We start from the raw sequence: 14,110 nt of genomic DNA, 5'->3' as shown, positions 1-14,110 counted from the left end.
AAGATGGTGTACTTACAGAAGCAGCAGATGCAACATACACATTTTCTTATGTTGACTTTGTTTAGGGAAATAAAGAAGGGATAATTAGAGCTAAGGATAATATCATGCACCACCAATGTTCTTCCATAGTTGTTTGATGAAGTATCAGAATTGACATTTGTTCCTAACAGAAATAACTTCTTTCTACCCTTTTTCTAGTTCGCACTGAGACTCCTTGCATTCCGTCAAATACACAAAGTTCTAGGAATGGATCCATTACCACAGATGAATCAACGCTTCAACATCCATAATAATCGTAAAAGGAGAAGAGACAGTGATGGGGTTGATGGATTTGAAGCAGAGGGAAAGAAAGACAAAAAAGATTATGATAACTTTTAAAAATGTTTGTCATCATTTGTAAGATTGAAGGTAATGAAAAGTCCATTTGTTGCCTTGCTTTTACTTCATTCATAATAATGTCTGCTTAAAACATCCAAAACATGGATCTGGTTCCAACTTGGGAATTAGATTTTGAAGTTTGATTAGTTTTTTAACAACCTAGCTCTTCTATGAGATTCTGAATATTTCAGTTGGATGTACTGTACCAGACAAATTATGGATGGAAAGACTGCAAATGGAAACTCTGTTGTCATAGGAAAAAATAGTTTTTCTTCATTTTGTTTTCTTTTAATGTTTTGCTAACTTTAGTAACTTCTTTTTATTATGTTTTTTTTTATTAACAAGTGCATTGTCTTCCTATCTTAACTATATTTAATGCAGCATTTGTGCTTCTGTTGCTTTGTGTATTTTGACTTTTTATTTAGAAGTATTTTTATTTGTCTTTGACACTAGTTGTATGAGTTACTTTGTGTTAGGTAGTAGAATTGTTCCCCTCCCAAATAATATTTTGCAGAAGTTGGTTGGGTTCTTTTGTAAAGTGAGACTGCAGGATCATGTTTTATTCTAAATGTGAAGGGATTACAACACATAATTGTCCTGCCATTTGAGTGCTCAGAATTCAATGTTTTTGCCAATCTTGTGGCATTTGTCTCCTTAGTGTGATATAACGGTGTAATTAAGACAAATTTGTGTTAATCTAATCGAGTTTGCTGTTAGTTGTGCATTAGCAGTATAAAAGCTAATATATACAGTATGGTCTTGCAACAGTTTTAAAGCGCTGCATAATTGATCAAAGATTTGCATGATGGTTTTTTTTTTTATAGAAGGGCTTTTAAAACTATTACCTTAGGTTAAATGCGTAGATCTTTGTATGATTGACTTTGTGACATAGCAAGGCCAAAAAATAACTTTCTGAATTTCTTAACAAGCAAAAGTGGGCATTTCCCATTTAGACAAAGTTAGTCATTCTTTTCAATCAACTTTGTCAATATGGTATTAATGCCTTTCAGCCCTTAAAATAAATGTTTGTCATATCAGTGCCTGTGAGGTTATCCTTATATCTGTTCCTGTATAAACTTTCTGTGACTTTTTCATTAATTCAAAATTTAAAAGTGAAGTATTACTGAAAAAGTGAAGGTTATCAAAGAAAAAACCCAGAAAATTATTTGCTGTGGCCATAGTGTATGCTTATGTCTCTTTCGAAAATCTAAATATAGCAGTGGTGTAAGTAAAGTTACATCATACTGTTAATGTATGCTCTGGTACACCGGTGTGATATGTTGTCACAGCACTACAGTGGAATACACAAATAAAAATTAAAATGTATTAAATGGCTAAAATTCATTATATACTGGAAAGTGAAATTTCACTCTGTTAAATGTGTATTATGCTTTGTTGCAAACCCATAAAACACAGGTTAACATAGACTAACATTCCAGTAACTACTTTATCAATGGCTGTATGAGAGTATCACACATGACAAAGATAATTTGTTAATTCTGGTACTATTTATTAAGGAAAACCCAGCTTTTGTTCCATTTCAAGGTCGAATTTATCTTTGACCTTTTTAATAAGTCACTCTTGGAGTAAAGGGGATGTTTCTGTTCACAACATTTACTGCTAAACAGCCTGGGCCTGTGGAATAAAAATACAATATTTTAAAAAAACAGAGGGGAGTCTAAAGACTTAAAAGAAAAACATGTAATAATAGTGTTCTTCAAGCACCATAGTGCAATTTTCAAGGGAGTGACTAGCTTTCTAAATAATTTCCATGTCAGAAATACAAAAAAGCAGAAATGCTTTAATATTACTTTAAAGAAATTACACTAGTTCTGTTGTCCAGCCTTCATGCATAGCTCCAAGCATATGCTTGTTCTTAGGGGATATCTTGCTGCCATCATGTCTAGTTAGCCATTACTATTTATTTTGGAAGCTACAGGTGCTATTCATGTGGCTAGTTCAACTCCATACCAAAGTTTCTTTCCTCATAAAACAAACTTGTCTATTCAGGAATGTGACCCTAAAATACAGGATTAAAAAGGTCAAAGATGTATTTTGGATTTTCTGTATTTTTGTTCTACTGGCTTATAGCTCCTAACCAGTTTCTGGATCTTTTGAAATATTGTATACTTAAAGTGATTCCACATTAAATATGAAGCTGTGACCATTATTTTCGTGCTGTGTGGTGAAGGGTGAATTTGCAGTTTGTTTTCGGTTTTCCTGGCCGTTTGAATGGATAACTTCTGACTCTGGTTAACAAGCCTAAGAAGAATGGAAAAATGAGGTTTTAAAAAGTACAGAGCTAGCTTTTACTTTAAATATTACACTGTGCACTTAGGAAGACAGAACTGTAACCAAGTAAGCATTTTAATATCCTGTATTTTGGCAATGCTGGCAGTTGACTAGTAAGTAGCATTTGCCTTTTTTATCCAGCAGTACTGGGCGTTAAATCTCGGAATCACAGACACTGTAGTCCTTACACACAAAAGAGAAATGCACGAAGGAAGGATACTCCCCTCCATGCTCACCTTAGAGGAACAGTTTGTGAGAATGTGAGCTCTTCTCTTTTGAAGCTTTTTCAGCCTTTGACTTGTCTGCCTAGTTAATAAGTATGTCCTGTCTGTGAGCAGTGTGGTTTCACATGGATTCTTGCATAAAGGCATTGCTGGAAATTAAAGTCTGTTGGACATAGTCCATCAACTTCTTGCCCTTCTATGAAATTCTAGATGAAAGTTAAAGTTCCAGAGCTATTGAATGTAATGTATTCATTTGCAACTTCTGTTTTTAGACCTATTTCCCTACGCAGAAGTGATTTAAAGAAGTACTTAAAATTGTTCTACCTAGAAAATTTCTGAGAGTTGGAATCAACTTTAAACATTCCTATGACAATTTGTATGCATATTTAACATTCTAGTTGCTGTTTGAGTATCTGCTGATCATTAGTCTAAGTATTCACACAATGCTTAATTCTTTTCTTTATGAAACAATTAAGACTGTCCAATTAGGACTGTCCAAGTGGATTTGAATAGCACAGCATTAATAGTGGGGGGGAGTAGACACAGTTGGCAATGTTTTTTTCTACTTTTATGGTAAGTTTACAAAGTACAGTGACAGATTCAACAAAAACATCTGTTTTTCTTCCGTTTGTTGGGGTTTTTTTTTCAATGACAGCTGTAAGCCAGAGAGTTTTCTAGCCAAAAAGACTAGCAAATTAAATTTCTTTTGAGAGATTCTTTTATAGATCTTCTCAGAAGATCTTTTTTTCCTTCAGTGTGGTATTTCTCAGGCTTTTAATAATGAAACAGATACTTGGTCTTTTTGAGAAGGAAAAAAAATCCAAGGAGTGTGTCTATAGACTTATCGTGATGATTTTTATTTATATGCAAATAAAAATCAGGCTTCATTCTGTAAATATCTGTTAATTGTTATTCTCCCATTTTGTTCCACTTTTTCATTTGGCTTACAAAAATCTGAGAGAAGTTTGCTGTTTATTGAACTGCTTTCCGATCGTTTACAGTTTGCATTTTAAGAAATGCTGCTCTAATAATACTTTACAAGTGTAGAGTTCCTGCCAGAATAAAGGTCACTGTTTCTCAGGGGTACATGACTTGCAGCTCTTGCTGGGGATCTTCACCCTGCACAGAGCACACTTTCCCATATAACATGGCCCTTACACACTTCTCTTAGTAAGGGTCATCATTAAGAGTCATCTTCTTTAATACATGTGTTTTCTTCAACTATTTTGCAAGGCCATGGCTGTTAGTATTTATTTATTGCAGGGTAGTTTGAAGCCTATCACCTTTTAGAGGCTTAGCCTCTATAAATACTTTCCCATATACTCTGCATCAGTCCCACCTGAGGCTGATTTTCTAGATTGAAAGAAACATGGAATGGCATCAAGAAACCTCTGTGGATTTTTTAAGTTTCCTGTACATAAAAATCTAAGATTGCAGAGTGGAATAGGTGGCCAAGAGAGAATGAATGGCTTTTTCTACAGAAAAAGGTTACTTTAACATTAAAAAGGTGACAAAAAGCCTTTTATTTCTACAAGAGAATCACAAACCTAGCTCCTTACATAAGCTCTTTTCTTTCCTTTTCTGCATGCTGCATCGTGCTTGTATTAATAGTATGCATACTATTAATCAGGAAGTTCTGTCCAGAATATGTAAAGCAGCCTTATCACAGGCTTCACTTCTGGCACACATTTACATTTGCCAGTAATTATCCAGTTATCCAAGTTAAGGGACAACATGGGAGAGATGAAGGTGCCTGAATACAGGAGTTTACTGTCATGTTTTACACACTCCCTAGAATATGTGCTGCTCCAAAAGAGGGTGGGTTTATCAGAGTTTCAGGCCCAGGGCTGCCAGTCCCACATGGATACCTTGTTGTCATAGGATGTCAAGAATGTCATGGCTTAGGTAACTACCCTATATTTACACACATGAGAGAAAAGTGCAGTAAGTTTAAGAACTGGGAGCCAGAGTGGTCCAGAATGTTGCCAATGTAGTCATGCAAAACTGCAGACTCGGGAAGGTGGGATAACCATGAAGGAAGCATTGTGGTACCAGCAGCAGAGTGTGTTTGTCACAGGAAAGTGTCTGTGATAATTGTCATCCTGATTTCTACCAATAACTTAAATAGTTTATCTTAATGTGTAAATAGTGGAAAGGGAAAGGGATATAAGTAGCGGAAATGGATTAAAGTAGAATACAATAGAACAGACTCCAGTTGGAAAGGATCTGCAGTCACTGTCCAGTCCAACTGCCTGACCACTACAGGGCTGACTAAGTTCGAGGATGCTTTTAAGGGCACTATCCAAATACTTTTGAACACTGACAGGCTGGGGGGGCATTGACCCTTTCTCTAGGAAGCCTGTTCTAGTTTGACCACCCTCTCAGCAAAGAAATGCTTCCTAATGTCCAGTTTAAATCTCTAGGTGTAGCTGTGAACCATTCCTACATGTCCTGTCCCTGGATACCAGGGAAAAGAGCTCAGCACCTCCTCTCCCCTTACCCTCCTCAGGAAGTTGCAGAGGGCAACGAGGTCACACCTCAGCATCCTTTTCTCTGAACTGGACAAACCCAAAGTCCTCAGCTGCTTCTCACAGGAAGTCTCTTCCAGCCCTCTCAGCAGCTTTGTTTCCCTCCTCAGGACACACTCCAAACCTTCACCATTAGAGAGCTACAAATCAAAGCTAAATTAAAAAGGGGGGGAAAAAGATCAAGTAGTACAATAGTCAACTCCAAAAATAGTGTGGAAAATTAAAAAGAAAGGCTTTGTTTCATGCAGAAAGAAGACTAGTGCATGGTTTGCCACCCATGCATCAGTTGGAGTGCCCTACAAAAACAGAACTAAAAAAGAAGTTCCAGATGATTGAGGAAGTTGAGATTAAAATAATATAGGCCAGCTGAGTTAAGGTTTTAATAAATGTTACATGTCATGTCACTGCAAGTGAGCTGGGGGAAAAGGTGAAGGGAAATTTGAACAGAAGCGACTGGAATACTGACCTTTCATGCATCTGTCCTACCTCACATACAAAACTGAACATGTAGTGTCCACACACTGCTCCCTTACACGTGAATGAAGGGTGTTAAAAAGTGTGTGAAGACGCTTCTCCAAACACTTGGAAACCCAAGTGAATGCTTAACAGCCGAAAAAGAAAGTGCACTTTTATGCAGCAAATCAACAGGTCTGTATTTGTCCCTATGTGCTCCCAGCAGCAGAGAGCGCTGTGTCCTCAGCAGCAGCTCCCACTGGAAAGACAAAGTTCATTCTCACCTTTCTGTGACAAGCAGGAAGGGAAAACTGATCAGTTTCAGCTACTACAGTTCCTCTCTATTGCTGAGGAATGCATTTTAAAAGCATTTTAAATAAGTTTTCTTTAAGTCACCATGGCAGCAAAACCTGAAATAAAATCTCTTGGTGCATTAGAAGAGAGCAGTGGTTACAAACACAATCAGGAATATCTTGTGAATAAATTAGAAATAAATACGGAGATAAAGAAATTAAACAATTCAGAGCAGGCAGAAGGGAGAAGAGAGATTCAATTTGTCCAGAGTCACTGGGAAGCTGCAAAGAAGAAATGAACTGTGGAAGTTCTGCAAGGTAAGGATAGATTCCCACTGAGGAAGATGACCTGAGAAAGGTTATAAAGGAAGACTTCATAAAAGTGTGTCAGAACACTGTATCTGGCAAATCACTGATAACAGGAGGAGAGGGACATTTCAGATCTAATTCTCCTGTGAGGAGGTGCTGTGTGGTTTTGCTTTCTTACATACATTTCTTAAGAAGTTTCTTGCAGGCTACTACCGGGGTTGATTTCAGGGCAATATATTCAGGATAAGCATTCCTCATATGTCAGTTGTAAATCATAAATGAAGGTTCTGGATGCTGTAACTAATGTCCCCAGCACGTTCTCCAGCATATCCAAAGGCATAAGATGTGCCAGTTTACAAGCTGTGTGACCAGTTCAGAGCTCCAGTTACAGGAGTAGCCAGGCCTGAAGTGTTTCCCAAGAAGCAGTGATACAGAGAAAACAGACCTGTTTGGGTCAAAGGTTTGGGACAAAGTCCACACAATAAACTTCTACCAATCCTCTGCTGGTTTATATATTCTCCCTGAGGAAAAGTACCTCTACAAATTTCACCCACGTATCAGAAAAAATAGAAGAATTAAAATAACTTATTTCCTTGGAAAAACATTCTGGAGTTCTATAAGGGCAGGTGAGTTTTAGAGTTATCAAGAAAGATACTTCCAAATACCCATCTGCGTTCAGACATGCCAAATTCCCCTATAGACATCAGCATGAATATGTTTTAATTCTAGCACAAATATGTCTTAATTGTAGAAAGTTTGATCAAAAAACTTTCCAAAGGCCTGAAGCTGAAAACCACAGCAATTCCAGAGAAAAATATTCTAGCAAATCGAAGACAGTTGCTAACAGGGTAGAATATATGAGTTTATGAGATATCTTTTACAAGATTTGCTGCTTCTATAAAGTTTGCTGCTTCAAAGACTCGTTTGTCTTAGCCAAATAAAGGCTTACCTTGCTTACACAAAGGCCTTTTTGGAGTCAGGGACAAAAATGGGAAGTTAGAGCCAGCCTCTAGACTTAAGTTTGTGGTTTTAGTTCCCACTGAAGAGTGTGTCGCTTTTCTGAAGGGGTGGGTTTGTGCCTGTTTCTTAAATTAGCTGGGCTAAATTTTTGAGTTGCAGCAGCTGTATGGGAGGTGAGGACGACAGCGTGAGCATTTATTTAGCTGGATGGCTTCTCTCTTACCCAACATCCATGATCAGTGACACACAAGTGCCTTTTCCATTAAGAAATCAAAGCCAAGAGTATGTCGAGGGCCTGGTAGGCAAAGTAAAACAAGCACATTTTTTTACTGCAGTTATGCACTAGATACAGTTGTCACACAAGGAAAGAACGTGTGAAGCTACCGCAAGCTTTAAGTCTGTATGTGCCCTTCACAAAGAGAAGAGGCTACTGTATAGGCCTTGTATTTCTCCCTAAGGATACTCTGGAACCTGCCTGTCCAGTACCCTGTGATTTGGATGCTGGATGGTTCTCAATAGCTCCTCTTCTCCCATAGCAGAAGTCCTCATGCCTGGTAGGAAGAGTCCTGCACAGGAAGAGCTATTTAACTAGATGGACCAGATTCCTAGCTGGTGACGGAGAGCTGAAAATCTTTCCTAAGGACTTTCCAACCATATTTTGGAGAAGTTACTTGGGCAGAAAGAATCGGGGCTGGCCAAGGATACCTTGGCAGATTTTTCTACCACTCAGCTCAAGGACCAGCATCAAATTGGGAGCTGAATGTTGCTCTTTGGTTTCTTGGGTTCATTCCAAGACAGAAGAGTCAATTCACACCCTTAGATATCATGAGGACCACATAGCTATTTATCATTCTTGTTTTCTAAGAGATCCTTAAGACGTCCCTTTGGTCTGCAGGTTTAGAAGAACCGAGGGTGAGAGGTGATCCCTGATTTAACTTTTCCTGACATCCAGACATGGCATAGGCTTGTCTCCTGATACAGATGGGCTTTGGCTCACTCTTTGGGTACTGTTAAGGGTAAGAAGTCTCCAGCCTGAAGTGATTTGGATTCACAGCTTTTTGAAGAATGAAAGAAAGAGGTTCACTACACAAACAAAGAAGTCTCTGTGTGCCCATGAAAAAGGAATTGTGTTTGCTTTCAAGAGATCAAAAAAAAATGAGGAACTTTTCTAGCTCTTGTATTCTTGTTTGTGACACCCATGCTTTCCTGGGTGAGTAGAGTTAGTAGTTACTCACTTCCTCTTCTCCCACTTGTAGCTAATAAAAGAAGGTGATTTTGCTATTAGATGTGAGGTGCTGTGTTCCTTCAATTTTCACAAGTCTCATAGCAATACCTTGTTTTCCATCCTCAAGTTTAAAACGTGTAATTCCCAGCTCCGTCTCTATGACTAAACACTCTGTTCCAGGGTGTGTTCCCAGCAGTTAATGCCTGTGTCTCATTGCATAGTTGTTAATTTGGACCTGCACTCTTCTACATGCATGTTTTGGCACTATATGCCCTATATGCTCCAAATGGTGGATGAACCTTCCTGGTCATTGGTCAGATGTTCCCATGGCCCCTCTCTATGGCCTTTTACCATCTAGATTGTTACTTAACCAAGACTCCAAATTTTAGCTCTGGAAGGCCCTTGTAGAACAAAAATATCCAATAATTAGGGGATGGATACAAAATTGCAATGGTCTGTATTGCTGCTGCTGAAGGAACTGCTGTTTGCCATCTGAGTCATGATGTGGCCATGTGGGACATCCCAGATGGCTTTACTTAAGAAATAAAATGCATCTCTTCAACCACCTTCAGGGAGGAACTGGGCATGTGGTGTCCATAGATTGAGACATGGGATGGATTAGGAGTCAGAGCCAGAGTTTTCAGCTGATGAAAGCTAGAATAGATCCACTTTCCCTCTACTAGGGGAGACTCACACAAAACCTCCCCAAAGAAATTAGGTTCTCACAACAATGAATAGAAAACGCTACATACAAAATTGAAACACACAATACAGTCAGTAGAGAAAGATCACTGTAACAAAGATGAGAGATAAAGAGTTCATGTAAGACACCATTACACAATCTCTGACCATATACTTCATAAATGAGGATGGAAACAAATGGTTATACTCCACAGCTCCAGTATTACCTTGGAGTTCACCTCGAAGGTGACAGACTGTAATCTGAACCAAGTTTGGAAACTAATTCCCAAAGGACGCTGGAAGTACTGACAGATGAAAATGTCAGTGTGAATCCAGTGCTAAAAGCAACATCTTAGAGTAGAGCTTTTCTTTTCTTTTTCCTTTTTTTTAGAATTGTCTTAATTTGCATAAAGCTAACATTCATGACTTTTCATAGGAAATTATCTTAACCTGTGTAAAGCAGAGATAGCTATAGACTGATTTGCTGGCCTTTTCATAGGGGACATCACAGTATATTCCTCATTTATGATTTTTTCTCTGATTGTTCCCAGTAATCTGACTGCCATCTTCATCTTAATTCTCCTATATTTCTTGCATACTGATCTCAGCCACTTTAATGTGCTTAATATATTAAGCTCTAAAGTGAGTCACTTAATTGAACAGTAGAAATAGGGAGTATCAGACTCAGCACGCAGATCTGTTTATACTCAGGGTAAATCCAACACTTTGGGGACACCTCCTCCCTTCTTAGCACGTGTGACCATGTGTGATGCTCTGGGAAGTGTCAAGAGTAACTCTGCATGTATGACAGAAATACCCAGGTTTGTGCAGTTCTTCTGGTAATGCTCAGATAAGTGTGAAAAAAAGAAAAATCTTCAAATTCTGTCCAGGTAGCTTTTCTGGATAGAAGAGGAGGATTGTGAAACCTTGACAAAGGGTAACTTTGTGAGATTCTCTTTCCAGCTGCTGTATCAAAATCTTTACCTATGCCACCACTGGAGATGCACTTACTAAAAGTAGTGTCCACACCTGGATGTAGCCATGATGGGAGGTCAAAGCGGTGCACAGCCACGGAGTCCTGCCAGTGATTCACCCCTCTGGAATGGAAGCTCTGCCCACCTGTGACTTTGCAGGTCTATAGCAGGGCAAAGGCTCCTACTATTTTCTTCAGCAAGAGGAAATCGGGAGTAGAAATTCAGTAGTCACACAAGTTTGCTGAACACCCAGAAATGGCTTTAAAAATTCGTGACACCTGTGCAACCTATACCAAAGCATCCACAACAACACACACTGACCTGCATCCCACCCGAGTACACCACAGTGCATCCAAGCACTCTTTGGACTCCCCAAGGCACCGCAATTTACAAAGTCCCAGGCTCAGAAAAGCTGGAATGCGGTACAAAGCTGTGTTCAGTGATCTTTGCCAACTGCGCTCCAGATACGGCCTTGGATAACGCCTTGTCCAGGCTACTCACTCCCCATGGCCAAGGCAATGCTGACGAGGAGTACTGCCACGAAGGAAAATAGGAGACACAACTTTGAAGTTGAGAGGATCCTTGAAAAAAAATTGATAGAAAAGCTGCAAGTGGCTCCTTTGTGTCTCCCCTCCGTCAGCTGTTCTCACCCAGCCTGGGCACAGCTGAGAATTCAGCCCAAAGAATTACTCAAAGTAATGGCACGTAAATTTTTTAAACAAAGCAATCTCTGTTCAGGGGAAGAGCAGAGCTGGTCTGTGAGTTTCCCTCTTTTAAAGGTGAATACTGTGATTATGTTTTTAGAGAGTTCAAAGTATCAGGATAAAATAGGGGCAGTAAAATGCCGTATGTTCCTCACCCACCACAGATAAACTAGAACTTGACTTTTAAAAAGCTTTACTCTTCTACATTTTTATGACTGTCATTGATATAACTGAGAAATGTAAAACTGAACAAAACTAAATTACATAATTTTACACACTTTTTTTTTAATATACTGGAAGTCATTGGCAGAATGAAACAACACTTCCCATTTAGTAGTAACGTGGGAAGACATATCCTGTTAATACACCATCCCAGGAATTTCAATTTGTTGCAAAATTATGTCTTAAAAAGTCTTCACTGGTGAAGAGAATAATCCCAAATGATGCAGGATTGAACTGCCTTATTTCCTCACAGGGAGAAAATTACAGAGGGTAATCTGGAACAACACTACAGAGTGAAAATGTACAGGGAGGGAGCACATGAAAGTGACAGAAAAGTAAATAAATAAATACATAAATAAGAGGCAGTAGACTACTATGGTGTAAAGACAAGGAGGGGAAGTAGGGCACTTCAGAAGACCAGCTTCAGTCTGACCAAGCTGATTTCCCGAGGTACTCTGAGAGAGCACTGGGCACTCTCTTGAGGCTGTTTCTTACCAAAGACTATATTTGGGTGCCTTCACAAGGAGCCTATTTCTCTCCGTCTGCAGGAGGAATCTACAGAGATCAGGTGGCTGGGTTGAAGTTGGCTTTTGTGAGTACTCCCCACAGACTCCAGATTTTAGAAGAGAAAAGGAGAAGACAGAGGCCTTTCTGAGGAAAGGGAAGATCCTCAAAGCCCTCAGGGCTCTGTAATCTTTTGGGTCACTGTGGGTTGCAGCTGGCCCTTTCAGATGCCAGTGTATTTTCTGAGGTCAGCTAACCTGCATGTGTGATAGTTTATTTCATTCATTCCAGAAAAGGTGAACACACTGACTGATGAAGGGGATCTGAATCCCACCCTTAAATTCCAGGCAAAAGACTTCAAATTCCTTCTGTGATTGGTTGAGCCCTGCACATTTGGCAGCCTGGAGAGCAAACCCCAGGAAGGAACACTTCCTGTTCATTACCAGGGACAGGACACAGATTTTTTGCTGTGGATATTAGCAGTTACATTCCAATTTTTTTGGATGTAGGGCTTTTTTTTTTATGAGATGTTGAAGAATGAATTCCCATGTGCTATGTGGGAATTAAACCTCCTTTTGCACTTCCCATCCAAGTTAAGACTCTGGCCTAGTGTCAAAACATCCTTCCTCTTTGAAATGTGTTATGTCAGTAAGTAGCTGATTTTTGCCTTAGCATGCTATAAACTTCATGGCATTCTAAGGTATTCATGCTATTCCCACTGTAAATTCAGATACTTTAAAACTTTTTTTTTATAGTGCTGTTCTCTTTCTTTGTGTATTTTAATACACTAGAGAGCACAGAAATGCAGTCCTACATTTCCCCTCTCCCTGGACTTACACCAATTTAATCCCATGGGGTGTACTTTTGACCTATGCAGCTGAGGTCAGCTGCAATGTAAGGAATGACAAGGAAGCAGCTGTGGAGTGAAACAAGAGAGCTCTTCTGCGTGGGATCCCATACCAGAATAACCTTTGTTGTGAAACTGCTAGTGAAACCTAATCTCTGAATTTTCTTTTTTTTTCTGACAATTTTCTTGAAGGTGATTAAATCCAAAGACTTCTTTTTCCTTGAATTTGAAAATAGGGAAATTGTTCTATTTCTGAATTAAAACAGTCACTCTATTTTATTTTTATAAAGGCTGTCTTACACATGTAAACCTTTTTCTTCCTCTTTTAGTTTTCCTAGGTCTGGGTTTGGAGCAAGGTAAATAAAGAGTATTGCAATAAAAAGGGAGAGAATGATATCAGAAGTACTTATTATTATTATTTAAGTAGCTATTGATGTTCACATCTTATGGTCTACCGAAGTTTGTAAAGTATGTTTTATTTTTGTAAAAATATTTCCATAAGCTCTACTCTGTGTGCAAATTGTCGCCTGGGTTACCATTCATCATTTGAATTGCTGTGTTGTCTTGCTGCATTGCCACAGGCCACTTACAATATTTGCATTGTTCTGTATCCGTATAAAAGTGGAGCTTTTAAAAGTAACCTAGATACCAGGTAAACCTGATGTTCGTTCACAGCGTCCAAAGACGACATTCCAGGGAGGCTGTGGTTGTAACACACGAACAGACATTGGGCAGAGGACTTCTCGGGGTCTATTAGCAGTCGGGGTTTAGAGCATTTAGAGGATTATTTCATGGAGAGCTAATTTTATGTCATTTTCCTTGCACTTCTCCTGCCATAACTAAAACTCTACGCCTCAGTGCTTTGATTAGATTTTATTTTGTGCTGACTTTTCTTATAAATTTGCACAGATACAAGACTGGCGTTTTGCAGCTGAGTACAAAACAGTGCAATGGATGACTGAAACAAAGTTTTGATTGGATATTAGGAAGATATTCTTGACTGTGAGGGTGGTGAGGCACTGGTACAGGTTGTCCACAGAAGCTGTGGATGCCCCATCCCTGGAAATGTTCAAGGGTAAGTTGGATGGTGTAAGATGGTCTGGTGGAAGGTGTCTCTGCCTATAGCAAGGGGATTTGGAACGAAATGAGCTTTAGGTCCTTTACAACCCAAACCATTCCGTGATTTTATGACTCTGTGGAAGTGACAACGGGACCGAGGCACCGGCAGGGACAGGCGCTCCTCTCAGCAACGCAAAAAGGGACGCGGTTACCCCGAATTCAAAAAGCCAGCGGAGAAGGGACCCCTGTTAGCCCAAGCCGCGTCCAGCAGATCAAAGCAAGAGCAGCCTGCACCTTCCCGGGACATCCCGCGGGAGATGCCCAGGGCCGTGCCCTCCCACCCCCAGGGACGGTGACTGACAGCGGCCGGGCCCAGTGAGGGCTGTGGGCGGGAGGCGGCGCCCCAGAAATGGCCGTCGCGGGGCCGGGCCGGGGCCGGGTTTGGGGCTGTGGGCGG

At 39.7% G+C, this 14,110-nt stretch overlaps 1 protein-coding gene across 2 annotated transcripts in view; it reads left to right on the top strand.

Annotated features, from left to right (window-relative positions):
* ZFR (zinc finger RNA binding protein) overlaps window positions 1–2,548 on the top strand; it is a 42,985-nt gene extending 40,437 nt beyond the window's left edge. For both annotated transcript variants that reach the window (XM_027634796.1, XM_027634795.1), the window contains exon 20: window positions 199–2,548. In XM_027634796.1, the coding sequence (XP_027490597.1) occupies window positions 199–378 (180 nt within the window). In that variant the 3' untranslated portion in view covers window positions 379–2,548. The remainder of the gene's footprint in view (window positions 1–198) is intronic.
* Window positions 2,549–14,110: the final 11,562 nt, after the last annotated feature.

The sequence above is a fragment of the Corapipo altera genome, unplaced genomic scaffold (assembly GCF_003945725.1).
Source record: "Corapipo altera isolate COAL_440 unplaced genomic scaffold, ASM394572v1 61411, whole genome shotgun sequence".
Taxonomy (NCBI): Eukaryota; Metazoa; Chordata; class Aves; order Passeriformes; family Pipridae; genus Corapipo; species Corapipo altera.
Note: the sequence above shows the minus strand (reverse complement) of the source record. Positions and strands in the feature narration are given on the sequence as shown.